Source organism: Molothrus aeneus, chromosome 3 (genome assembly GCF_037042795.1).
Source record: "Molothrus aeneus isolate 106 chromosome 3, BPBGC_Maene_1.0, whole genome shotgun sequence".
Classification (NCBI taxonomy): Eukaryota; Metazoa; Chordata; class Aves; order Passeriformes; family Icteridae; genus Molothrus; species Molothrus aeneus.
Window position 1 is genome coordinate 4,908,515 of NC_089648.1, and position 25,695 is coordinate 4,934,209.

Genomic DNA, 25,695 nt, shown 5'->3' on the forward strand with positions numbered 1-25,695 from the left:
CCTGGAACTACCCAAAACAAACATTAAGAAACAAATTACTAAATACTAATTGATCAGAGGAATTAAGTACTGTTTGTACTACTGGGAATAATCCTCTGAAAATATTTTTAAAACGCAGCTAGCAAGTAATTTGCTGTATATTTGTAAGAGCTGTTTTTTCCTTGTTGCTGTTCTTGAATGTGTGTCAGTGGTGGCTCAGGCTGTGTTCTTTGAGCTCTGTGCGAGTTATTTTATGGTGTTTGATATTCTAATGAGTGTTGTTTCAACAGGAACCTTCCAAGAAGCAAGATGTGTTCTTTAAAATAATCCTGATGCTTTTTCTCTCTTAAAGCCGCCTCAGGTTTTACAGTGGAGTTACCTGGGTGCAGGCTATACCTTATCCCCGTGGCTTAAAAACATATGACACTGGGAATGTCCACTTGGAATTTTAGTTTCTTTTTCTCGCTATTTTTTTTTCTCTCTTTCCAAACGGTGAAGAATTTTAGAACTTCAAGTATTTCCTAATCCATGAATTTTCACCTGAGAGTAAAATAAGTTAAAACACAGCCGGGGTTTACTTGGATCAATAATTCTGGCTGGTCCTATTCCCTGTGCGCAGCCTGACACCCGCCCCTCACCGAGGGCATTTAACGCGCTGAATGACAAGTGCGGGCATTTCGGAGCCCTCCTTAAAGGGCTTTGTGTTCCTGGGTTTCTGTGCAGCCCTTGCGGGCGGCTCCGGCCGCGGGGCAGGGCCCGAAGCCGGGCCCGACGCGGCGGCCGCGTTCCCCCCGGCCCCGGCTCACCTTGCCCGGCACCCCGCGGTGGTCGGTGCTGCCCTGCCAGAAGCGCCGGCTGTAGCCGCGGACGCGCCCCACCAACTTCTCCTGGTAGGGGAAATCCACCTTCCAGATGAGGGAGCCGTAGCCGAACACCCACATGGCGGCCCGGCCCGGCGGGGCCTGCGCAGAGCCGCGGGGCGGCCCCGGCCGGAGGCGGCGGCCCCGGTGCGGCGGCGGAGCCTGGCGGGGCCGGCGCTGTGACAGCTCGCCGGGAGCCGTTCCTCGGCCCGAGCAGCCTCCGCCAAGGCCACAGACGACCGTCACCCCAAAAACCCACCTGCGACCACGTCCCAAAGCCACAAACGACCTCCCCCAGGCACCTGCCTCGCCCCCCAGTCCTGCAAACAACCGCATCCCCCCAAACAATCACCTTGCGCCAAAGCCCCCAACCACCTCTGCCTTCAAACCCCACAAAGAACCACCCCTTAACCCCGTAAACAACCATCTCTCCTCCAACTCAACCTCCCCTTAAATCCCCAAACACCTTCCAAACAACCACCTCCCCTCAAAACCCACAGACGACCTTCCCCAGCCCACCCTGTGATAAATTTGGTTTAATTTCTCACAACCCCAGGTGTGAAAAATGCATATTTTATGTTTGGCTTTTCGCAAATATTAAAATGAATATTGTATGTGTTTTTGTTAGAAAGTAATGCTGTGTTAATTCTCTCAAATAGTGTGTTAAATATAGTTTTAGGTTATAACAAAATGTTAAAATAGAAACTGTGCTATGTATGATACGTTTTTTTCTAAAGAAAGGACTCGCACTGAGATAGCAGCCACAGGACACCTAAATCTTTCAGAGAAAGAGAATTTATTGCTCCATTATCAGAAGAAACTTCCTGCCTTGCTCAGTCCTGAAGGTGCTGTCAGGATTCAGAGGAAGAAGCTGACACTGACCGGACAGAATCCTGTGTTTGAATGGAATTTATGCATCATGGATGAGGTGTATGAATATGCAACAGGCTGTTGTTTTTAATGGTTAATCCTCTGTTAACGTGGGTCCTTCTTCGGGCTTATTTTGCCCAGAAAAAGGTACCTGGACGTCCGTAACTCTTTGTTCCTATTGTTTCATATTGTCCTAATTCAAATTGTCCAAATTATTATTACTCTAATTGCATTACTATTTTTATAACCGTTTTATTACTATTAAACTTTTAAAAAATTTTAAAAACATGTCATTGGCATTTTTCACACCTGGCAATTACCTCTCCCTAAGCCCCCCAAACCACCATCTCCCTACAAACCAAACCAAATCCTCTGCTAAACAAACTAAACCGCCCTCATATCTATATTGTGCCAACACACATCTCTCTTTGTTTTTTCCCCCTCTACTCCTTTCCTCCTGCTGCAGAGCTCCCTGCCAGGGATGGATTTCACAGAAGCCTATTCCGACAGGTGCTCGGCCGTGGGCCTTGCAGCCAGAGAAGGCAATGTTGAGATTTTGAGGGAACTGATAAATCGGGGATACAGCGTCGATGTCCCGGATAACAGGAGGTGGCTGCCCATCCACGAAGCGGCAGCGCACAATTCCAGTGAGTGCCTGAAGCTCCTCATTGATAAAGGTAAGGAAAACCTAATGGGAAACAGCGTGATTTTGGGCTAAATTACCCTGTCATAGAAAATACAAGTTCCATAGATTTATCCTATTCCTGTTTGGGGATTTTCTGTGTGGTTTCCTGACTGTGGGAAGTAGAAATTGACATATTGGGATTCATGGGTGATACTTGAGGTGATAACAGCATATTCATGGGTGTTCCGTAGGCCACATATCTCAAATAACTCTCTTATTTTCTTAAAATGATTGTATTTTGCAATTCACTGCCAGATATCCCCTTTTTCCTGTCGTCTGCAGCTCCAGCTGATGACTACATCCACTCGAGGACGTTTGAAGGGATGTGTGCTCTGCACCTCTCAGCCCGTCACGGCTCTTTGGAATGTCTCCGGGTTCTCCTGGAAGCTGGGGCTGACCTGGACAATGTCACCACTGAATCTGCCACCACCCCACTCTTCCTAGGTGACACAAGCTTTCCTCAAGCCCCAGAGTTTGAACTCGCCAGTTACAACTCAAGTTTCTCCGAGTTTAAACTCACCGGAGTTTCTTACTTGCCTGCCATGTTGCATATTTTTGTAGCCCTAAATAAACAGGCTTTAGACTCAGAGGTGTGGAAATAACCTTTTGTTTATGGGTAAATCTGCTTCAGACAATGTTTTAAAACAAAATATAAAAGCAAATTATAAATTATAAAAGCAAATATATTTTCTGCATCAAGCACAGAAAAACTTTAGGAGGTTCAGGATTACATCTGTATGAGGCTGTTTCAAAGCCTTTACGATTTTTATAATTCCTCCCTAATTCTTATGTAAAAAGACTAATTTTTGACATTCTTAGTTTGGCAATTAAGGTCCATTATTTCAACATTTTTTTCTATGACTTATGTTAGGCTTAATTGAATGCTTCTAAATAATCTGATTAAATACATTTATTGGTTTACTTGCCTCTCTACCCAGACACCATGCGTGCCATGTTACCTTTGATTCCAAGTATTTTCCAAGTTTGGCATCATTTCCATTCCCCAACACTGTTTTGGGGATCTAAATATAAAAGGCAAGCCAGTATATAATGGGCAAGTTTAAAGGAATTGTGATTATTGTTTCAGGAAGTTGGCAGTGTGACCTTTTGAGCTTTTAAATCCAAATACTTAAATTATTTCTTTTTCAAATTCTTCAATAAGATTTTTTTTCTTTTTATTACTGTTCTGTGGAAGCTGTTGAAAATAAACATACAGAGGTTGTCAAGTTCCTGCTCCAACACGGAGCAAATATTGAAGGTTCTCATTCTTGGTCTGGATGGAATTCTTTGCACCAAGCTTCCTTTCAGGTAACCTGTGAGCACATAATGTAATTTTGGTGTAACTGGTGTATTCTGGGGGATAATTATTTATTTAATAATTATTGCATTTTTGTCAGGTAATTTTTCCTAACCTACCCTAGCAGTCATAAGCTTGTACTTAAAAATATGTTGGCTTAATGGTTCTAACACATACAAATCACTTTATCATGTAAATGAGCAAAAGTGATCAATTTAAACTTGCCTAATTTCTTTTACCATTAATTTTTAAGTGCATCTTCAGGATATTGAATACATATCATGGGGTTTATTATTTCTGTCTGGATCATGTGGGGGAAAACGGGTTGTGTCATTTCCTTGCTTTCCTGCTGGTTGAGAATAAAAACGCTGATTTCAGGGTTGCACTGAGATAATGCAAATGCTCCTGGAGAAAGGGGCCAGCAAGGACTGCCGTGATGACTTTGGAATCACCCCTCTGTTTGTGGCTGCTCAGTATGGCCAGCTGGAGAGTCTGCGCCTGCTTCTGTCCCACGGTAACCACCACCCTCCATTTCCCTGGCCACGCTCCCTCCCGGCAGCTCCCACTGAGTGCAACTGGAGCTCTGCTCCTGCACGTCATCTTTTCAAGTGTTATAGGTTTTATTTCCTTATTGCTGAGGAGACCTTGCTGAATTTGAAGCCACCCTGTGGAGGATAATGACTGATGGAGGTGACTTTGGTTTTGTCTTGTGTCAGGTGCGGACGTCAACTGCCAGGCCAAGGACAGGGCCACTCCCCTGCTGATTGCTGCACAGGAGGGACACCTGGACTGTGTGAAGCTGCTGCTGGCTGCAGGGGCAGACCCAAACCTCTACTGCAACGAGGATAACTGGCAGTTACCCATCCATGCAGCAGCTGAGATGGGCCATGCAAAGTAGGTGGTTGAAGAGGCATTCAGACAGAAGGTCCTGGTCACACAAATCTGATCCCCAAAGGAGGAAGTTCAACCCTAAAAGGGAGGAAAATTGAGTGTTCAAACTGTAGTTTAGAAGTTCTGATTATTTTTGTATTTTAAATGTCTCTTTAGTAGTTTCTTCCACACTGACAGGGAGTAGGTTTAGATGAAATATTAGGGAAAAATGCTTCCCTGTGAGGGTGGTGAGGCCCTGGCACACACAGGTTGCAAGAGAAGCTGTGGCTGTGCCATCCCTGGAAGTGTTCCGGGCCAGGTTGCATGGGGCTTGGAGCAGCCTAGGAGAGTGGAAGTGTCCCTGCCCATTGCAGGGGGTAGAACTGGATCACCTTGAAGGTCCCTTTCAACCCCACCCATTCTGTGATTATATGATTTTTAATTCAGCATTTAACCTGGGTTTGATCCATAGCCTAAGGAATTTAGAGGGTTTTCCACGGTGCTGAACCAGATACCAATTCACTCCATGGCCATTTTACTTTTCCATTTAAAAATGCAAATAACCATGTTATACATTATACATTACTCGAACAGCTGCTAATTAGAATTCTATATTAAGTAGCAAAAGTAATTATATGCAAATATTGAATTAGCTGGACCAGCCAGAAAAATCAAAGCCACAGAAACAGTTTCTTTAATCTTTCCAGAGATGAATTTGCAGCTTTGCCCAATTTCAGATATACAAGTCAGTTCCACAGCAGCGAGCCAAGAGTGGAAGGAAGTTTTGGGAGTAGACCACTGGGGAGAAGGATCTCTCAGGAACTCCATGATTCACACATGGACAGCACTTAAATATATAAATGATGATACATCACTGGCAACTCTTATGCAGCACCAGTAGGTTCCAGCAGCAAAGGATCTGGTGTTTGTCACTAATGTGATGTGGCCTGGAGTGTGAGGTGTAAACAGAATGATTTTTCTGTTTCATAGAAATAAGAATTCATTTCATTTGCAGCTCACATTTACAGTTTGCTTCCAAACTTCCTTGGAGTTGGGATTTAGGGTGCAGTGGTGTTCTGTTGCTGTAGAAAGAGTTGCTGGGTAATAGTAAGTAGCTGTCCCTGGTTTGGTCTAAAATACTTCTTTCCAGCCCAAATCCATCCCAAAGCACAACATTTGCCGGGGGTCTGCGTATGGAATGATAAAGCTGCAAATTCAAGAGTGAAAAAACACAATTTTCTTCCAAAGCTGCAACGACCCTGTGAAAAAATAGCTGTGTGTTTAAGATCAGTCATTGCAATGAGATCAGAAAGCAGCTGTTTTAAACATCTGCAGGATACTGGAGCTGCTGATTCCAGTCACTGACCGGGTGTGTGACAAGGGCAAGGGCAAAGTGAGCCCGGTGTACTCCGCACTGTACGGCGGGGACGGCGAGTGCCTGGAGATGCTGCTCAAGCAGGGCTTCAGCCCAGATGCTCAGGAGTGCCTGGACTTCGGCTGCAGGTCCCCCATGTGCATGATCTTCCAAAAGCAGTAAGCAAACCTCTTCTATTTTGGAGTTATTCGTAATCATATTTGCTTTAATTAACTTACTTTTAACTGTAGTTTCCACCTTCTTCCCTCAACTGCTTTCTATCATCTAACGTTTTTCCAGAATGCCAGTGTGTTCCCCCTTTGCAGACACTCCTCATTATTCCCATTTCCTTGGGAATATTAATGTGAAGCCCTGGAGTGTGACTCGCTTGCCGCACTAAGGAAAACATCTTCAAAAACGGCTTTTGAATCCTCTCAGATTTTAACAGATTATTTCTTTGTACATGGATTGAAATGCATTTATTTATAATAAATAAATATTTATTATAATATTTATGATAAATAAATCTTTCTATTTTAATAATGATATATAATTATATAAAATATTTATATTATTTATAATTTATTTATGACTACCATTTAAATTAACAAGGTTTGTTAGTAGTGAATTTAGTTCCTGGCCTGCTCCTAGGAAGCTGCCTTTAAAAATCCTTGGACGCCATTTTTCCCTTTTTGTCCTGGTGCTGCTTTATAATAAGTAATTTAGGAAGGGATGCAGAGCAGGTGATTGCTCTGTGAACCTGGCAGGTAACACATGTCACCCCTTCTGTGGAGGAATGTGCCCTCTAATCCCTAAAAGGCAGCACCAGTCACAGTCTCAGTCCTTACCCTATTGGAGGTAATGATAGAAGGATTTTAATAAAAACATTTTGAAACGTTTTATCGCAGACAGATGTAACAAGTGGTGGGTGCTTTCTGAGGCAAAGCTCACGGGATGCCCTGTTCCTTCTGCTCACAGGTATTACCAGTTCATTGATGTCCTTCTGAAATACGGCATCACCCTGCGTGGCATCAACTTGGCTCACTGCCTGTGCCATAAGAAGTTTGCTCTGTTCCGGCGCTTCCTGAGGTCTGGCTGTTCCCTGCCCTCGGAAGAGGAATTAACAGACTTCATCCTCTACAGCAGCACAGTGCAGAAGGAATACAAGGAATGGCTGCCCTGCCTGCTCCTGGCTGGCTTCAACCCCGTGAATTTCATGCACAGGTTCTGGTAAAGCAGGGAGCCTTGTCTTTCTTAACTCAAACATCCCATGCTAATGTGCAAAGCTGCTACAGGATGGCCCTTGATAATCTGTTGCCACCATCAGGAACGGGAGGGGTTGTGGAAAGTCTGAAATAAATCATTCACACGTCATGTCTGGAGGCAGTAAAACAGTTTTCTTTAGGAAGAAAGCCAGACTGGAAATTGCCTTTCTCTAGAATAGCAATAAAGGGTCACTTCCCAAGTTTATATCTAACATCTCTACTTAACCCCCAAATTTAGCTGCAAATTGTGTGTGTGATACTTTAATACAGCCATGGTAAGAAGAAATTTCAATGGGAGAAATAGGTCAGGAGGGATGGGAAACAAATGGGAAATGAAGCTGGGCCAAGGCTGGGAGGAGAGGAAACGGATGCAGTTTGAGACTGTTTTGTTTAACACAATGTGGCAAAAATTCCAGTCAGATTTTTTTATTATTATTATTATTGAAGTTTTTCCACATATAAACAACAGCTTGGTGATGTTTTATATTTAATTGGGCACTACAGGATTAAACTTAGAGTTTTGAAATATTTGTATTTTCTGCAGGCTGTAGTAAACACACCACAAGTTTGCTACTCAGTCACTGAATGAATGTCACTGTCTTTGTGTATCACATGTGTTGCTTTTTGGTCTTTTATTCTGTAATCTACAAATACTTTAAAAAGGTATTTTAAAGAAGTCTTTGTTACACAGGATTTTCTCCATGAGTGAGGATGTCCTTAATTTTGTCCTGGAGTTCATGAATTGGAGCAGACTTCCTCCAATTGTGGAGCAACACCTTTCCCAATACAAGGAGAAGTTCACTTGGACTTCCAAGAGCCATTTTGGTAAGGAATACAGGCAGGAAAATAATGTCTCCGTGTGTCCAGCTTCCAGGCTGCAGATGGGAACATTTAGGAGAAGATGACAATATGACTTAGTTATGTTTTACTTCTCTAATTTGATTTGTATTTCCAATGAGGCATCTGTCCTGTTTTGTAAGCATTGGGCAGGAATTAAATGCAAACCATAAAAATCAAACATAATCAAAATGTGACCAGCCAAAAAGATTCAATTGTCTGTGCAGGAATTTTTCATAGTTCAGCCTTCAGAAAAGCAGGTCTTGTGTTATGTGACTGAGAAACTGCACTTAGATGTCTTTGTTAATAATTCCTTTCAAAGGAAATTATTCTTTAAAAGAGTCTGTAATAATTTTAAGTTGTCCAAGTGATAATGTCATTTAATCATGTTTCCTTTAGAATGCTTGAAGCTAATGAGGATGTTTTTGGAGTTTAAAAAACGGGAGTTATTTGGGAAAATTGAGATTAAGTTCACTCTTGATTTCCTTTTTTATTGGTAAATATATTGGTGTAGTAAGAGCTGCTCTGTGTTTGACTTGGGATTCCATTTTCCAGCCTTCCTTCCTTCCCTGTCCCACCTGTGCCGCCTGGAGATCCGGTCCCTGCTGGGGAGCGAGCACCTGCGCTCGGAGCGTGTGATCCGGGAGCTGCCGCTGCCAGCCTGCCTCCAGGACTACCTGCTCTACCTGGATGTGCTGCGAGCCAACAGCATCCCAGAGCTGCAGGACTGCCTGGAGCAGGGACAGGAGGGAGCTCCTTCCAGTCACTCCGAGGCACAGGACACGGAGGAGGGACGGCAGTAACACCGGTGCTCCGTGACGGCGGTGCCGGTGCCTGGACTCCACAGCCACAGGTTTTGTAATGGGAATCAGGAGACACGGGAGGAGAGCTGCTGTAAATGGCTGTTCTCCTCCCGTGTAATCATTCTTTTCACTGTAGTTTTGTACTACATCTAGAAATTTCCTATGGGTTCTATGATTTGCTTGTTTACAATCTGTTGTAGCTTTGTAAATGAACATTTTCTGTTTCTTTTCTAACTCTTGGGAAGTAAAATGGGTTTTTTCAGTGAACACAGCTTACAGAGTAGTCAAAATCTGCCCGTTGACACTTTATTCCAAATACAGCATTTACCAAATGAAACCATCTAAAAGTCAAGGAACACAATCTTGTATCATTGTTATGAACTTGTGTTGGGGAGGGATGGAGCTGAACCGGAGAAAGGCAAATTACATAAGAAAGGAGATTGTTTGCTGAAGGAACAGTGATTTTTTTTTTTCTCTTCCCATGGTTGTCAATATTTGGCAGAATGTTGGTATTGGAGGCTTGGGGCCTGCACCCAGTCCCTCCCCTCACAAGTCCCTCCCCCAGGCAAGGCAGGAAATGTCCCACAGGCACACCAACTTGTGCCAGCAAAATCCCTCCTGTGATGGAGTGCAAAAGGACTTGCTGTTCCTGAGGCCTGGTGACAGGGCTGGAGCAGGGACACCTTGGGATGACAGCAAGGTCTCTCACACTGGGAAAGCCCTCGTCCTGTCAAGGTGAATCTGGTGCTGCCAGGATCACTGGTAGTAGATGCTGAAGGCGTGGAGGATGTACAGGAAGGTCGTGAGGAAGGCGAAGAACTGCACGAGAGGAAGAAGAGGAAGGGTCAGCTGGCAGAGTCAAACCCCATCTCCTCCCAGTGCTCTCAGCATGGGGAAGCCTCCCAGCACAGAGCTCCCTCCAGCCTCAAAGGAGAGGCAAAGCCTCAGCTTTTCTCAGCACCCAGCAACATCAGGCTGTCTGTGAACTGGTGCACCCTGAGAAGCCAACACCAGCTGCACCACCCGCAGAGCTGAGGAGCTGAAACTCTGCCCTGTTGGCATTTGGGGTGGCTCTGCTGTGGCTTTAGCACGTGCTGCTGCCCTTGCAGGGGTGAGTGTGTGTCCTACAGCCTGGCAGGGTGCTCTGGACTCACCGATGCAGCGCTGTTGAGTTGGTAGTTGACGTTGACGCCGAACTCAGAGTTGATGGTGGCGTTGGCCTGCAGGACAGCGGCGCTCATGTACAGAATGGCCGTGGTGCCATGGTACAAACTGTCCTGCAAAACAAGGCACCTGTGAGTGCCCCAAAGGGGGACAGGTGCCTGGAGAGGCCTGGGACCAAACCAAGCAGTGGTTTCACAGCAGAGCTCCCCTGGACTTTCCAGTCAAGGCAAAAGGAGGAAAGGGTTGGTTGGTCACCAGCCATGGTGATCCTGTGCCCACATTGCTGCTGCCAACATCTGCCAACCCCTGTTCCATCCCCTCCTTACCAGCACTTTCCAGTTCTCGCTGTTCCTGTGGAAGCCGAGGAGGTAGCTTAAGAGGAGCAGCAGGGAGATGAGGCAGGAGGTGAGGGACACGTACATCACCCATCCCTGCAGCAGCGGCAAGGAGACGGAGGTAGCAGCGACAAGGATCCACACCCAGGTCCCGCAGACCTGCCGGGGACAAACAGGCGCCGCTGATGAGTGTGAGATGAGGAAAAGCTCTTTTCCTCCCCAGTTCCCTCCTCGCCTCCCTCCTGGGCCAGCTGCAGCAGCCAGCAGAACCCCTGCATCTGTCCCAGAGCATCCCAGTGCTATGGGAAGCAAGCAAGCAAGTTGGCACTGGTTTCCCTGAAAACTCAGGGGAAATGAGTGTTCACACGAAAGGGAAGGGTTTGCTGCCGCCTTGCAGACAAGGAAATGTCTCACCCCGAGGGATTTGGTGGAGAAGCCAGAAAATGTGCTTTTATCTGGGAAAAGTGAGCGGCTGCCTCAACCCAGCCCTGCCCACTCGTTAATCTCCAGGGCTTGGAATCACAGCACAAGGAAGTCTCCTCTCACTCCACGCACCAGCCTGGAGTGAGTTGCTCACTCTGGATCCACCCAAAATATTTACTGAGCACAAAAAGCCCACAGGGTCATCGGGATGAGCCCGTGCCACCCTGTGCCATCCCAGCTGTGGTGGGTGAAACCACTGGAATTGCAGCAGGGAGCTGAGCCCACCACCACGGGCAGGGATTGTGCCCGTGAGCACAGGGTGTGTGGGTTGCCAGCCCCGTGCACCATGACAAAGTACATCAGGTGCTATCTTGGCCGGTCCCACTGGATGCCCTCTGGACCCAGAAGCAATTGAAAGAATCATGGAATGTCATCACACATTACCAGACGCCCAAATGCCTTCAACCCCTGGAACTACTAGACACAGAGAGCAAAACTGCCTTGATTTTCCAGCCTTTTCTACAGAGAGCTGCTTCATGACAACGAGAGCTCCCAGTCTGCCCTGGATGAGCCAGCAGCTCTTCAGCCTCTCCCAGCCCCACTGCAGCCAGTGACCCTCACGCAGGCTGTGATGGAGCCGAGTGTGCCTTGTCCTCAAGCTGTTCCTAAAAAACCCCATCAGGAATACTTTGTGCACTCAGCGTAAGCTCAAAGACAAGATGTCACTCCCCAGTCAGGCTGCCTTCAGGATGGCTTCGGGGGATTTTAGCCAGGAGCGGGCTCCGTGAGGCGGCGGAGCGAGGCATACTCACGATCTCCGGCAGGATGAAGGCGTAGGGGATGGTTTTGAAGACGGCGGCTCCGGAGGGCAGGTCGGGCTGCGTGGAGGCTGCGGAGGGACCCACCGAGGCCATCTCTGCCCCGCTGACAGCGCTCCGCTCGGCTCCGCTGGCGCTCGCCTGTCCCGCGCCGCTCCCGTGCGGGATTTAAGGGACACGCCCGCGGGACGTAAGCACAGGAACCGGCCCGGGCTGGCACCGCGCCGCTGCCCCGGCCCGCCGAGCCCTGGCACCGCCCGAGGCTGCGCCGCTCTGTGCATCCCCCTGCCAGCCGCGATGGGACACACGGCACCCCGGCCCCGCCGGGCACCAATGCAAGGTCATTAACTGGAGAGGGAAAGAAAAAATTTCCTACACCTTGCCGGCACAGAAATGTTTCCTGCAAACAGTTCTCTTGGCACGCTTCCAATCCTGAAATATTTTAGCTTCCACTGTTGTTGCCTCCTCCCCTTTCTGTTCAGGTTTCTGCTCCGCGGTCACGTCAGACACCTCCACACCCTCCAGGCACATCCAGCCTTCAGAAACTCGCAGGTAAATTTTACAAGCACACCGGGAGGGTTTGGCAATGTGCTCCCGAGTGCCCAGTAAGGTGTGAAGGGGAGCTGCAGGAATTTCTGCCTCCTGGCAAATGCAGTTTGGATTCGGGAAGCGCTTGCTGTCTCATCCAGTGCACTCTGCCTGGCCCCAGAACTCCCAGATAAGGGGTGGGATGAAAGGCTGGGGGTGGCACTTCTGCCTGGTGGCTCAGAGAGGACAGACTGACCCCATTAACCAGGGCAATGGGCTGCAGCAGGAGGAAGACACTGTCCCAGTGAGTTATCCCAGCTCTGCTAGGCGAGACAGGTGATGCCCCAGGAACTTGGCTTCTATGCCAAGCTCTTGCACAACACAGAGCAAAGATCAAATCCATGTCTCTGAGCGCTTCCTAGGCTGGGGGAAGTGTCCGGTGGTATTTCTGGAGGCTCCAGTTTACAGATACTCCAGTGGGAGCTGGTTTTTGGCTCCATGCAGTGGAGGTTTTCAAAAATCTTGTTTCAAATCTCGCCAGACAAAACTGAGCCTGGCCTGGGCTTAAATCCAGGTGTGACTCGGTGGCAATGTCCCCATCGCCCTGCAGGAAGCATCCAGATGCTCCAGCACTAAAGAGAAAGTGGATTAATCACTTCCCCCTGGGAATGGGCAGCACACAGAGCCTGTGGTCACAAGGTGCTCAGGGGTCAGCAGAGGAAACAATCCTGGGGAAACACAGCATTCCCAGGATTCCCACCTGCTGCTATTTGTGTTGGGTCAGGCACGTTCCTGGGAGGAACCCAGCCTTCTCCTGAGTGGGGGAGAGGAACAGGCAAACAGTCTAAAAACGGAGCAACCTGCTGGTCACTGGTTGGGCAAGAGAGGATTCTTCCCCTAAGCTGGCTGTCCTTGCTCAGCAGCATTCTTAGAGATCTCTGCTCTTTCCCTTCCCTGCTCCCAGGCTGCTGGGGGACTGGGACAAAGAGTCTTTTGTTCACCCTGATTAAAACTACACTGGAAATTAATTGGAAGCTGCATGAGAAGAGAAAAAGGCTACCTCAGCTTTGGCAAAATATGACACCTGACATAGCTACAACAGGTAGTAATAGGCAACCAGAGCCTTGTTTAACCCTGCAAAGTTAAAAATTTAAAATACAATTTCCAGCAGATAAACAGATAAAATAATTTTAATCTCTCTCAAAATCTTTTAATTGTGCTAAAATATCCATTACAATTCAGCTCCTACACAATCTCTTTGGTAAGAACTTAATTTTATTGTTACCACGTCCTTAGAGAGCCTGAATTGTTCATTCTCCAGGATTGTTTTCCCTCACTTCTCCTAAGAAATCATAGGCCAGCTCTGAGATGTCAAAGGCTCTGTGGGTGTTTTCTGATGACAGCAGGTACTCCAGGGCACCATCCTTCTCCTGGCTCCTTTTCAGGAAGTCATGGATCACCTTCCAGCGAGACAATTCCACCTCTTCCTCAGCCCATCTGTAGCTGGGGAGGGATGTGGAGCAGAGCAGAGGGAACACAGAGTCGTGGTACACCAGGACAAACGCAGACTTTAGGAATTCTTGATCTCTCTGCAGAGAAGAGTGTTTGAAAATACCTCAGTGCAAACACATGGTTGCCAAGCACTTTTCCAAAGTATTGTACACAGGGAAAAATCCCAAGCAACTCACTCCCAGTTCCCAGGAAAACAATGGGAAGAGATTTGACCTTCCTAAACATGCATCTGTTATCTCAGATAAGCCTCAAGCATATCCACAAACCTGAACTCTGCCAGCCTTCCCACTAACTACAGGCACTGAGAGCCCTTTGCTGTGGGGTATTTATATTTCTTAAAAGCAGTGCTACAACCTCCCTGCCCTGGAAACCCAAACTCCTCTCATCTCCCTGCTGTCCTAGGCGGAGCATGGCTCTGATCCCGCTCTTTGGAGCCAGAGCTGATGCTGCCCCCGGGCACTGCTGTCCCACTCTTTGTGCATGGTATGACCTGTGTGCTCCCCTGTGAAGATCAGTTTGGAAAACCCACAGACAAAGGATCAGCCAGGATCAGCCTGGTCAATTATCAAACCCATGGGCAAGATCCAAGTCCGGAGTGTCCCAGCCCCAGGAGTGCTGTGCCTGGCAGGGAGCGTTTCACAGCTCAGCCTCATGGAACCACACCAGGGGTGAGCCTTCAGCAATCCTCCCCTGGGAGTGGCACATGCCAGTCAGGTAGGACTGGATGGTTCTGGGATCCCAGGGAGTTGCCAATTCCGTGAGCAGATCTGCTCTCCTTTTGGATGAATGGCCCTGAAAAAGCTGCTCTGACTCAGCGGGTGTTTGTTCTGCGTAAACAGGGAGCCATCCTTGTGCATCAATTCAGGAGCATGCACAGGAATGAAATATCCCACTGCTGCTTCCAGGAAATCCAGCACTGAGAGCCAATGGCTTTCTCATTCAGTTCCTGCAGCTGCTCCCTGTCCAGGGGACAGGATGTAGGACAAGATCTGGGTGAGCCCAGGGACAACCAGGTAAATTCTCCAGCTGCCTACGTGCCAAAACATGGATTACAACTCTCTGGGGTAGGGAGATCTGAGGAATTTAGGGAGCCTTTTCCCAGGCAGATTGTGGGAGGACTGAAGCTCAGAATTTGGAGGAAGGAAGATGATTTTGTGGGCATACACAGTCCCTTTTTGTATCCATGACTGTTAGAAGCACATCATGACAGGGAGCCGCTCTGGGTACCAACCTGTAACAGGTTCCCCCCTAACAACACTGAAATAAAAAGTTACAAGTTAATTTCATTTTCCTCCTGCTCCTGGTTTACTGTTATAAATCTGGGTGAGAAATGTTAAGAACTGCATTTACATATCTCTATTTTCTAAACAGATGTATGGCGAGAGGAAAAGCTAAGCAGCAATTGCACTGGCAGGGAGCAGCTAGGTGGAATTACCCTGAATATATGGGAAGAAAAACCTGCAGTTTGTTACCTTCTCAATTCTCTTCAATGTTCTTTCTTTCTCTGCCCAGGCACTCTAAAATGAAATGAAAAATCAGAGCAAGGATGGAGAACTTTGTCTTCTCCCAGGACAAAAAAAAAAAGCAGCTCAAATTGAGCTCGGAAATCCTGACAAGGTAACATACCCGAAGTGCATCCATCAGGTCTGGCTGATCCAGGAGGTGAGGGAAAGTTGCTAGAACAGGATTACAGATTAAGTCTGAAACAGAAAACAAACACATTCAAAGCTAAGGAAGAATCAGCTTTCAAAGTATTGGCACATCCACGTATTCAGCACATCCCCTCCTGTCAGATTATTCCAAAGGGAAAATGATCTGTGACAGTTCTCCAGAGCAGGGAAGGTAGGAGAACTCCCTAAAAACTGTTCTGACTGCAGCCAATTCTCAGTGGCTGAGAGACAGTTAAACCAGGAGAGGGGACACACAAACCCCAGTGCTGTTTATTGGGAGCACCAGCAAACATGAACCCTTCCTGATTTACCTGCCAGAGGTGTTTTCCCTCATTTCTGCACCTGCCTTTTTTATACACAGCTGCAATTGTGCTGCTTAGTTTGGATGTTATGGATAAACACACTTGGGTTCTACCTCAGCCTGGTGTGGCATTTTAGGAGAACCAAGGACCAAGTGCACAGTGAATTTTCCCAAAGGAGCACATATCCCACTGCACAGGTGTCCTGGTGCTTTTTGGGTCACTTCCATGAGAAATCACTCTGCTCCTGTGATTATTTTAATTAATGAGACTGTGGTAAGATTCCAAGTGACAGAGAGCAGGATTTTGGCTGAAGTGTTTTCTTTATCATGTGATTTCAAATATTGAATGTACAATTGTCCCTTCACCTTGAAGCTGATGGTAAGTTTGGTAAACATGAAGCATTTACTAATGCCCAAACATTTCGGGGAAGAGAGCCAGGACTTCCTTCTGGGAAGGAGAACAGACATTTTCAGTTGTCTATTCCTAAAGTGATGGTGGATTTTGAAATAATAGAAATCTTCTTTAGTTGCACAGCTACCAGAACAACTCCTGGGGTTCAAGCCTTGCAATGGCTTCACATGAAGTCTGAATCCAAAGGGAATTTAACTCCAGGAGAGGTCATCAGCCTGATCTACTGTCCTAAATTATGCAGATCAAATCAGGTAAGTGTGGCAGTTCTCACCTATATAAATTCATATGTAGTACAGTCAAGAAATGTAATTTTTCCTTATTTCAAGTTGGTTTTAAAATGGAGAATGCTATGAACTATCATTAGTTCTGTTGAATAATCAGGGCAAGACACTGAGTTCTAAATCCAGAATTCTCCAACTTCTGTCTCTCCCTACTGTCAGCAAGTAAATAATAATTAAAAACTAAAAATAAAGAGGATAACTTAGCCTGAGTGCCAAAAACATCTCTTACCAAGGCAGACCTGGCAAGAGTCATTCCCTGGATGAACCTGATCTTCCTCCAGTGCTCACCTGTGCTTTGCATGCTCAGCCTGTCCTTCAGGAGGGCATCTCCAAGGATTTGCCGATAAAACACCAGGAGATGGATGTAGCACATGCCCCCAACTAATGTTTCAGGGAGAAAACTGTTGGGAGAATAAGGGACAGCAGCTGAGGTGTTCACTGCAAACACTGCAGATTTCTCTAGGCTGTCTGGAATACTTTTTCATTTTATGGAAGCACAAGGACTCACTTCAGGATGTCTTTGGAGTGCACACTCGGTGACTTCACTTTCACCAGAAGCACAGGCTGCTTCCTGAGGCTCATAAGCTGCTGAAAAACCCCAGAGCCTGCTGCAGGTAGAGACAGCACAGATTCAAACAGTCAGTTTGAAACAACAGTAATGATTATATTACAAAAATGGGCATTTCAGTGGGTTGAGAACTCTTTCAAGTTTAGTTAGCCTGGTAGCACCCAGCTCCCCACAGCCAAGGCAAAAGCAGATAAATAATAAAATGCATGCAAAAATAGAACACACAAACCCAAGCCAGGCTGTGGGGACTGTGTGAAGGAGATGCAGCATTAATTACATTATTATGTTTATATTATATTGAAAAGAAACCACACCTCTCCTCGATATTGATGGGTCAACCTCAACGCCTCTCTCATAGGGAGTTCCACCACTCAGGACCAGCTCATGCATCCTGCCAATAAAGATAAATTTGAGGCCTGTATGATATTGGGAATTCAACTGTTTTTGGAATTTAATTGTACTGGGAGGTCAATTATTTTAAAAGCCATTAACAACATTGTTTCTTTTCCACGGCCCAAATATTTTTCTTGCAAGGAATTTAGCAATTCTTTCGCTACAATGGTTTTGAGGAATCACCACTTCAACAATTAAAATCTTTCAGATTTAAAATTTGTTAAAGAATAATGTAACCCCAGTTCTGCCAAGAATAAGTCACTGCTGAAACTAGCATGAAATTTAATCTGTAATACCATCTTACTTAATGAAATAATAGAACATTTAAAATATGAGACTTAGAAGAGATTTAGAGTTCTAGAACAGTAGACGTGTCCCGTGGGTATTTGGGTATTTTTTTGAGCTGTAAGCCAGATAAATTCAGAATACATATACACTATATATATATATGTGTGTGTGTGTGTGTGTGTGTGTGTACCAATATTTGGCAAAAACCAAGTCTTGAAAGTCTGAGCTACAATGAATTATTTATGTCAATAAACAGAAAGTTTTCCTACATTTAATAGAATAAAAATATACAAACTTCATTATTCTTTCAGATGACTGGACCCACTAATCATAAATCAGCTGAAAAATCTAATTCATTATTCTTTCAGATGACTGGACCCACTAATCATAAATCAGCTGAAAAATCTAATTCATACTCCAAGAGCAGTGAGAGATTAATTCACAACAACTCCCACCTGACTCCATGTCTTGGGAACCAGTCTACCAATGTTCCCCTGGGAAAGGGATGATGCAGCAAAGAAGAGCCAGAATGCCAAAGGACTGGTCTGGATGGCCCCTGCCCCAGCAGTGTGTAAGTAGGAAAGATGAGTTTTACTCTCAGTCTCAAACAGATGTATAAATTACATCTGTGTGTAAATACAGGGGGAGCAGGAAAAGGCAACACAACAAACTCACTTGGAAGGAATAGGAATCCCAGTGGAAGTGAAAAGCTTCAGAAAGGCCCAGCCACAGCTCAGCTCTCCTCTTTCACCTGTTGACTAGGAAAAAAAGAAAAATTATTTGAGTAGCTGACCCAGAATGAGTGACTGAACCACAATTAATAACAGCAACCGTGTGAAAATTGTTGTAGTTATCCCCTTTTCCTCTTTCACCTTTGTGTGTTCAAAAACCACAACCTGCCTTCTCTGAGGGTCGTTTTTCTGGCTTTACCATCTATTGTTTTACTACCTGTTGTGCTTTCCAGCAGCATATCCCAGATGGATAGGCTCTATCTGTGTAAACTGGAGCTGCAGACCACTGTCCATGCTGCTGAAACAGTTAAAACTTTAGTTTTCCAACTGTACAGGACATTAATCTGAAATAAATCACAGAGATGGAAAACTGCAGGAGTGAGGGGAGAACTAGTCCATTGTGATCCCATGGCATGGGATCTTTGGCACAAGTTATTTCAGTGTTGGTACAGGGACACTCATGTCCATGAGCCAGGGGGATTTTTATTCTCTAATTAGGGATATTCTCCTATCAGAGAATCCCAGAATGCTTTGGGTTGGAAGGGATTTTAAGGATTATCTTGTTCCACCCCCTGCTACGGGCAGAGATATCTCCCACTATCCCAGGGTGCTCCAAGCCCCATCCAACCTGGCCTTGGACACTTCCAGGGATCCAGGGGCAGCCAGAGCTCCTCTGGGCAACCTCTGCCAGGGCCTCTGCACCCTCACAGAGAAGAATTCCTTCCCACCTATCCCTGCCCTCTGATAGTGGGAAGTCATTCCCCCTTGTCCTATCACTACATGAGCTTGTGAAAAGTCCTCTCTCCATCTTTCCTGTAGGCTCCTTCCAGGTAATCCTATTTTCTAATCCTGTTCTCTAATGAGGGATATTCTCTAACTGGGAACAGCTGGTTCCCTTTATAAACCTTGGAGTGGTTTCCACTGCACCTACCCACACTCACATTGCACTTGTAGGTGATGCCAAGCTCAAACAAGATCCCAATGTCTGAAGACAGGGAGTTGGACCTGACAAAACAGTCACCATCAAGCAAGCTGGGTAAGATGCCCATCACCTGGTACAGAGAGACGGAGGGGAAAAAAAAAAAAGAAGTTAATGTACCTATAAAAAAAAAATCTTGATTTTTAAAGGCCATCAAGCACATCCCTCACTCAACACAAGATCTTAGACCCAATCCATATAAAAATGAGGAGAGAACCAATTCCAGTCAAAATTTTGCTCCCCTTATTGTCTTTCCATGGAGCACAGATGTGCCACCGAGGAACACTTTAGTGACACTGAAGGAAGAAGCTGTAAACAGCCAGGGGCTGTATCACCTACCCTTGGAGAAAAGGTCCAAGTTTGAGGATTTTTGGGCAGCCACGTGGCTCTCACTGTGTGAATGTTACTCAGCACCTAAAGTGGGGAAAAAAGCTAAGGTAAGTTTTTCTGGAAAGCCCCTTTCAGAAAATGCAGGGCTATCCCAGATGGATCCAACACTGCACGCAACAAAGACAACTGGAAGAAAACTGCTGGATAATCAGAGTTATGTTTTTACAAAAAGCTGCTATGCACACACACAAAGGAACAGAGGATCAAGGGCACGTGGAGGAATCTGCCCCTGACCCAGCTGCTCCAGGCCCATCCCAGGAGACAGATCAGCTCAGGAAACACACATTGCCAGGAACACAAAGGAGCCAGGAGGCACAATGGCAGGTGGGGGACTCGAAATTAGGGACTCAGAGAAATGGAGCTCCCTCCCCAGCCCCTCCCAGGGCCACCCAGCACAGGGACAGGGTGTGACTGTCACCAGCTCCCTGGCTCACCTCACTCTGCTCTGGGGCATTTTGGGGCTGCACCTGATTTACCTCGAGAGGAAAGCAGAGGGGGAGAAACCAAAGGCAGAAAAAGGGAGGGGTCCAAGTGCCTTGTGGAGCACCTTGGGAGGGAAGCAGGGCTGAGTGTGCTTGCCTGGCCATGCCCATCAATGCAGTCTGGCCTGTTTTATCATTCAGTTCTATTCTTCTGGGCGAGTGGGCTCAAACCAGACTCATCTGAGCATAAATTAAACCGCTTGGGAGGCAGGTTGTGTGTGTGTCTCTGAGTGGGACAGAGAGGAAGCAGAACCTGAAGGATGCTGGAAGCTCCAAACCTCCTGCAGTCCCTTTTTGGGGAGCAGACACATTCCTTACCCGGCTGCCATCGAAGAGGCAGAGCCGGACGTGCCGGCTGAGGACGCGCACGCCGCTCCCAGGGAAAGGGATCATCTTGCAGCTGCATAAAGTGACAATCAGGGACACTCTGGTGGGTCTAGGATGGATCTGAAACACAGCAGAAGGAGGATTAAGCCTACAGGCCCCTCTGCACGAGGTCTCATCTTGTGTTTATGGACTGAGGTTATTCTCCCAAGCACCAACCCGGTGCAGTGGTGGCAGCAGGATTTCTTCACAAGCCTTTAGCTCTGCCCCAGGGATGTTTTAGGAGGACAGACAGAAGGTCCCAGCAGAAGAAATTTTTGCACCAGTTGCAAATTAAGACATGATCGTTAGCCAAAATGAAAGAAGGCAAATAAGGTTTGTGCCCTCCTTAGCAGCAATACTCACAGTATTTCTCTCAGAGTTCCACACCAAGTCTTTGAAAGCCAGCTGGGATGGAGTAAGCTTGGGTTGCAAATAGTAACTTCCTCGAAACTCTTCACCTACAACAAGAGTAAATTTAAAAACTCTTCGTTTTTCAAATTATCTTTATTGTGCCAAAAAGGACAACACCCAAAATTCATGACCAGTTGAATATTTGACTAAACAAAACTATGGAATTATCTGCCATGAGCACTGTTTACTATTTGTGAGTGTTCTGAAGTATTTCATCTCAAAAGCACAGTAACTTAATTTTAAAAAGAGATTAAACAGCTTTAAACAGAAAGACTAACAAAACATGAAATGTCTTAATATATTTGGTGAAGAGACTAGAAAAGACCTTTGAGAAAACGGGAAGATTAAAATAAAAGAAAAAAAAAATCATCATTTCCTGCAAAGTCAACAGGAACAAACTTCTAAAGAGGAAACACTTTGAAATCATGAGGAAATTTGTCAGGATTTCACATTGATAAATTAAAATTTAAGGGAAAAAAATATACTTTTTTTATGGGTCAAATATAGCCAGTTAGCCAATTAATTAAAATTAAGCAGTATGGACTGGGGTCCAACAGGCTGATGACAGGATGAGAAAGCCACCACAGAGACCTGAGAATGCTGCCAGGTGAGATCCCTACCTTCCTCCAGGAGCTGGAACAGCATGGATGGGCGAAACCCTGCAGGAACTGCCCCTGTGGTGGTCAGCACCTCCACAGTGTCATTCTAGGAAAAACAAAGGAAAAGGGATGTTGCTGGTCCTGCTATTTAACAGCAAATTTCATCCTAATTTACAGCTCTGTTTGCAACCAGAAACTTGAGGTATCAGTCACCTCTTCGGAAGCATTTTTGTGGCATTTCTTGCTACCAAAAACTCCCAAACCACAGATGTTAATTAAGAACAATGGTCTTTGATATGAGACACAGTGTTTGGGGAAGGCACAGCTTTTCTGCAAAATAATGAAGATTATGGCAGGTGCAGCTGCCCTGTGAGAGGGGCACCTACCTCTACAATGGCTCGGACAGCACTCCAGTGGGAATCTGTTCTGGAAGAAAATAGAGGGATTTATAGTAAATGAACAAAAATTTAGCCACTAAATATTGCTCTGTTTCCAAACAGCAGCAGCTTCACAACCATATCTGAGGCATTCCATTTACCTTTTTTTAATTTCAGTTCCATCTGCTGTTTCATCAACCACTTCTATGTGTTCTTCTGACTCCTCCTGGCTTTCTTCCTCTTCCTTAGGAACCTGGAATTCATATTTTAAATGGCAAAAGGATTCATTCCTTCCCAGTTCTGTTCTTAAAAATGCCTCCTCCAACAACAGCCCATATTAATATAAGTTTAGAATAAATTAAGTAAGTTTAGAATAGGAGATTTTCTCTCTGTGATGAAGAAAATTCTCCCACATTTACATGGACTCTCATTTCAGATAAATTATTAAAACCCCAAATCAAGCCATGGCAGCTTGGAGTCTTCAGAGCTGACCTTTAAGTGACAAAGATTCTGACTTTGATATTCAAGGAACTTCTCTGCCACATCTTCACAAGGCACAGAAATGCTGCTTTTGATGGATATCTCCAGGCCCAGGGACAAAACCATGGAGTTATTTCCAAATAACTGGCTTTATTTCCAAACAGCACGTGGCATTGTGACCAGATCATTAATTACTGATCATTAATCTATACAAAAGAGCAGAGGTGAGATGAGGACAGAGGTTGCAGCACACCCACCGCAAGGTAGGTCCTGGGAACGAGGCCTCTCTCCCCCTTGGAATTTTCAGCTACCCACCAGCCATCCTCCTTCTTGTCATGTATGAGCAGGATTTCACCTTTCTTTGGCATTGGAGGAAGAGACAGAGACAAAAAAAACAAGCAAATATTTAAATGAAAAAGGACCTAACTCCAGTTTCTCCCCAAATCCCACAAATGGCTGAATCCCAAAAGCACAGGATTTCATTATGGTTACTGCTTAACTCAGAGTGATCTGCAGTAAACATCCTTTACAGAGAGATATTTACCACAAATGTGAGATCCCCTTCCTGCTGGGCATCAAAGTTCCCAACAGCAACACATTCTCTAACATTTGGATCATCCAACAATTTCTCCTCATCTTCTTCTTCAGTGTCTTCCTCCTCACTTTCTTCATCTTCACTCTCCTCCTCTTCTTCATTTCCCTCTTCTGCATGAGGGCCTTTCTGGTGGTCCTCACCCCTACCCAAAACAAATCAAACTATTTTTTTAGTATCATTCCCACCAAACTTTCTGAAATGCTGTTAAGCCTCTGCAAGGACATTATTCAGATACAGCATTTCCATTCCTCTGTTTTTCCCTCTGTCCTGAAGAAACTCCTCCAAACCTTATCCATTATCCAGCACCCTGAGAAAATCCCAGCAAGCCATAAATGACTTCTCTCCTGAGCACTTCTACTTTGATCCTTCTGTTATTTTTCAGCTAATTAAGGGGGGGAGATAATGATTTTTCAAGGTCCATGCCAGCTACCCTTTAAAAAACCATTTGCATTTGTATCTTTAAGCTACTCACCCTGGATAATTCTTTGTCACATTTTCCTGATCCAAGACAAGAAGGAGTTTCTGCAGCTGCTGGGAGAGTCTTAGCAAAAGCTTTTCTTCCTCTTCCTTCCTCTGGCTGTAATTCCCCACCGGCGCAGGCTCGTCAGCCTGACAGAGAACCCAACAAATGCCCCAAACAATCAAAGTTCCCCAATTAATTGCTCAAAGAATCAAAGTCCCTCTATAAATTAAGTTTTCCAGACATGTCTTACAAGTTTTCCCCTTCCTGGGCTGCTGCCACTCCCTCTTTAGAATTTCACTCTGCCAAGGTGAAATTCTCTGTTAAGTTTTCACCTGGGACTTGGACAAAATAAAGCACTCAAGTGAGTTTTAAATTATATAAATGGATATAAAAAATATAAATTGGAGAGATGACAAGCAGGGATTGTGCAGTGCTGGGCACTGCTCTTGTTGTGAGCCATCTAAAATGGAACATTGATTTTCTTTAAACGATTTCCATGGTGAATTTTGGAGGAAACCACAAATTTATCTCCATACTTACTTTTTTCAAAGCGTGGAGAGCCTTTGTATTTTCCTCCACCAATTCCTTCAGCTCTGTACATCTGCATTGAGAGCAAGACAGGCAGATGGTATTTTCTTAAAATTCTGACCCAAACCACACCTGCTGACTGAAAGGTGTCGTTTTAGGTGCTGTGTGTCCCTTCAGGTTGAGAACTCCAAGCCCAAACAGCAGCATTGGCTAGAATCCCAGAATAGCTGGGACTGGGATGGATCTCTGGAGCTCACCCAGTCCAACCCCACTGCTCAGGCAGGACCACCCAGAGCAGGTGACACAGGAATGCATCCAGGTGGGTTTGGGATGTCTCCAGAGAGGGGAGAAAGACTCCACACCCTCCCTGGGCAGCTCTTCCAATTCTCTGCCACCCTCCTGTTGAAGTGGATCTTGTGTTTTAATTTATGGCCATTGCTCCTCATCCTGTTGTTGGGAACACCGGAAAGAGCCTGGCACCATCACCTTGGAAATATTTATGTGGATTGGTGAGGTCCCATCTCAGCCTTCCCTTCTCCAGACCGTCCTCAGCCCCAGAGGGCTGGGAAAGAGCCAGCCTGGAAAACAGGAGAGGGAAGGGCAGGGAGAAAGCTGCACAATCGGGAGAGAAAAGGCACGGAGGGAGCGAACACTGCTGAGGGTACCAGAGGGGACGGTGAGGGCAGCGCCGGGGCACTGGCATTGGGGCATGGGGGTCGGGATGGGGATTGGGATGGGGGTTCGGGATAAGGGTTCAGGATGGGGATCAGGATGCCCTCACCTCAGCCGAAGGGGCTCCCGCTGCCCGGGAGCTGCGGCCGCGCTCTCCGCCCGCAGCGCCTCCACCTGCAACAGGGGACGGGGCGGTCAGGGCCGGGGGGGGCGAGACACCCGGTATGGCACCAGCACCGGTACAACCCTGGCACATCCCCGGGACCGGCCCCGGTACAACCCTGGTACATCCTCGGGACCGGCCCCGGTACATCCCCGGTGCAGCCCCGGTACATCCCCGGGACCGGCTCCGGTACATCCCTGGTGCAGCCCCGGTGCAACGCCGGTACAACCCTGGTACATCCCCGGTACAATCCCGGTACCTGCGCCCGCAGCTCCCGGCTCCGGCGCTGCACTCGCTGCAGCGGCCCCCGCGCCCGCCGCTCCGCCATCGTCACCGGGCAACGGGGCAGCCCCGGCGCCGCCGGATGACGGGCCCGGGGCGGGGCCGGAGCACTCCGAGCCCCGCGGCCCGGCCCCCGCAGCCCCGAGCTCGGGAAGGTCCCTCGCACCCCCAACAGACCCGGCGGGGCTCATGTGGGGACAAACGATGGCGTTTCGTGATCCCAGCCACGGAATCACGGAATAGGTGGGGTTGGAAGGCACCTCTGGAGATCCCCCAGTCTGATGGCAGGATCGTTAAGTTTGGGAAGGAGGGGCAAGATCAAGACCAAGCCTTAACGGGCTGTGGGCAGTGCTTTTTCTCCCCCATAGATATGAGAACTCCATAATACCTCTGAAAACCAGCAGCCTGCAATGAATCCCCCAGCATTCCTTCTCCTGACATTCTCTAGCAAAGGGAAGAAGGAATTTGCTACAGCTACCTTCACAATTCCTTATCCAAAGTGCCAGGAGGAATTGTTACTCCTTTATTTCACTTGTTCATTCACCCAGCCAAAGCATGAGCTCTTTCACCACTTAATTGTCCCCATGCACACCCATAATGGGACTTGTTACATGTGCCCATAAGGCACGTTTTCACATTTATTCCAGAAATAAACACCTAGGAG

At 46.6% G+C, this 25,695-nt stretch overlaps 4 protein-coding genes and 1 long non-coding RNA gene across 7 annotated transcripts in view; 2 read left to right on the forward strand and 3 right to left on the reverse strand.

Annotated features, from left to right (window-relative positions):
* CHAC2 (ChaC glutathione specific gamma-glutamylcyclotransferase 2) overlaps positions 1 to 923 on the reverse strand; it is a 4,825-nt gene extending 3,902 nt beyond the window's left edge. Inside the window, exon 1 of the mRNA XM_066546073.1 lies at positions 786 to 923. Within this exon, the coding sequence (XP_066402170.1) occupies positions 786 to 920 (135 nt within the window). The 5' untranslated portion in view covers positions 921 to 923. The remainder of the gene's footprint in view (positions 1 to 785) is intronic.
* Positions 1 to 9,272, forward strand: part of ASB3 (ankyrin repeat and SOCS box containing 3) — a 14,312-nt gene extending 5,040 nt beyond the window's left edge. Inside the window, exons 1-10 of one of the 3 annotated variants that reach the window (XM_066546075.1) lie at positions 1,027 to 1,767; positions 2,176 to 2,386; positions 2,677 to 2,838; positions 3,590 to 3,702; positions 4,070 to 4,205; positions 4,408 to 4,585; positions 5,897 to 6,094; positions 6,894 to 7,145; positions 7,872 to 8,005; positions 8,573 to 9,272. In XM_066546075.1, the coding sequence (XP_066402172.1) occupies positions 1,552 to 1,767; positions 2,176 to 2,386; positions 2,677 to 2,838; positions 3,590 to 3,702; positions 4,070 to 4,205; positions 4,408 to 4,585; positions 5,897 to 6,094; positions 6,894 to 7,145; positions 7,872 to 8,005; positions 8,573 to 8,820 (1,848 nt within the window). In that variant the 5' untranslated portion in view covers positions 1,027 to 1,551 and the 3' untranslated portion in view covers positions 8,821 to 9,272. Of the gene's footprint in view, positions 1 to 1,026; positions 1,768 to 2,175; positions 2,387 to 2,676; positions 2,839 to 3,589; positions 3,703 to 4,069; positions 4,206 to 4,407; positions 4,586 to 5,896; positions 6,095 to 6,893; positions 7,146 to 7,871; positions 8,006 to 8,572 lie in introns of those variants that run through there. The other 2 variants (XM_066546076.1, XM_066546077.1) reach the window with 2 other exon arrangements.
* MALL (mal, T cell differentiation protein like) lies at positions 9,114 to 12,737 on the reverse strand. The gene is made up of 4 exons (XM_066546080.1): positions 11,555 to 12,737; positions 10,311 to 10,478; positions 9,975 to 10,097; positions 9,114 to 9,639 (listed from the first exon to the last, which is right to left on the reverse strand). The coding sequence occupies exons 1-4, from the start codon at positions 11,654 to 11,656 to the stop codon at positions 9,577 to 9,579; spliced, it is 456 nt and encodes a 151-aa protein (XP_066402177.1). The 5' UTR covers positions 11,657 to 12,737; the 3' UTR covers positions 9,114 to 9,576.
* On the forward strand, positions 10,308 to 18,716 carry LOC136554238 (uncharacterized). The gene is made up of 4 exons (XR_010783297.1): positions 10,308 to 12,112; positions 15,113 to 15,217; positions 16,099 to 16,234; positions 17,882 to 18,716. It is a non-coding gene; the product is annotated as an uncharacterized lncRNA (long non-coding RNA).
* On the reverse strand, positions 13,261 to 25,077 carry NPHP1 (nephrocystin 1). Its single transcript, XM_066546074.1, has 20 exons — positions 25,009 to 25,077; positions 24,696 to 24,760; positions 23,927 to 23,987; positions 23,396 to 23,532; positions 22,873 to 23,065; positions 22,586 to 22,687; positions 22,010 to 22,101; positions 21,858 to 21,897; positions 21,493 to 21,577; positions 20,825 to 20,919; positions 20,414 to 20,542; positions 19,563 to 19,637; positions 19,186 to 19,296; positions 18,189 to 18,271; positions 17,147 to 17,223; positions 16,773 to 16,872; positions 16,553 to 16,665; positions 15,227 to 15,300; positions 15,073 to 15,117; positions 13,261 to 13,677 (listed from the first exon to the last, which is right to left on the reverse strand). The coding sequence occupies exons 1-20, from the start codon at positions 25,075 to 25,077 to the stop codon at positions 13,399 to 13,401; spliced, it is 2,025 nt and encodes a 674-aa protein (XP_066402171.1). The 3' UTR covers positions 13,261 to 13,398.
* Positions 25,078 to 25,695: the final 618 nt, after the last annotated feature.

Bases quoted from the DNA above. Each gene is read 5' to 3' on its own strand.
- MALL (XM_066546080.1), bottom strand. From the start codon at position 11,656: ATGGCCTCGGTGGGTCCCTCCGCAGCCTCCACGCAGCCCGACCTGCCC. The intron at 10,479-11,554 runs GTGAGTATGCCT...TGTCCCCGGCAG, and splicing joins CCTTCATCCTGCCGGAGATC to GTCTGCGGGACCTGGGTGTG. The intron at 9,640-9,974 runs GTGAGTCCAGAG...CCTCTCGTGCAG, and splicing joins AACTCAACAGCGCTGCATCG to TTCTTCGCCTTCCTCACGAC.
- NPHP1 (XM_066546074.1), bottom strand. From the start codon at position 25,077: ATGGCGGAGCGGCGGGCGCGGGGGCCGCTGCAGCGAGTGCAGCGCCGG. The intron at 21,578-21,857 runs GTAGGTGCCCCT...TGTTTTTCCTAG, and splicing joins CTGTCCGAGCCATTGTAGAG to AATGACACTGTGGAGGTGCT. The intron at 15,118-15,226 runs GTATGTTACCTT...ATTTCATTTTAG, and splicing joins ACCTGATGGATGCACTTCGG to AGTGCCTGGGCAGAGAAAGA.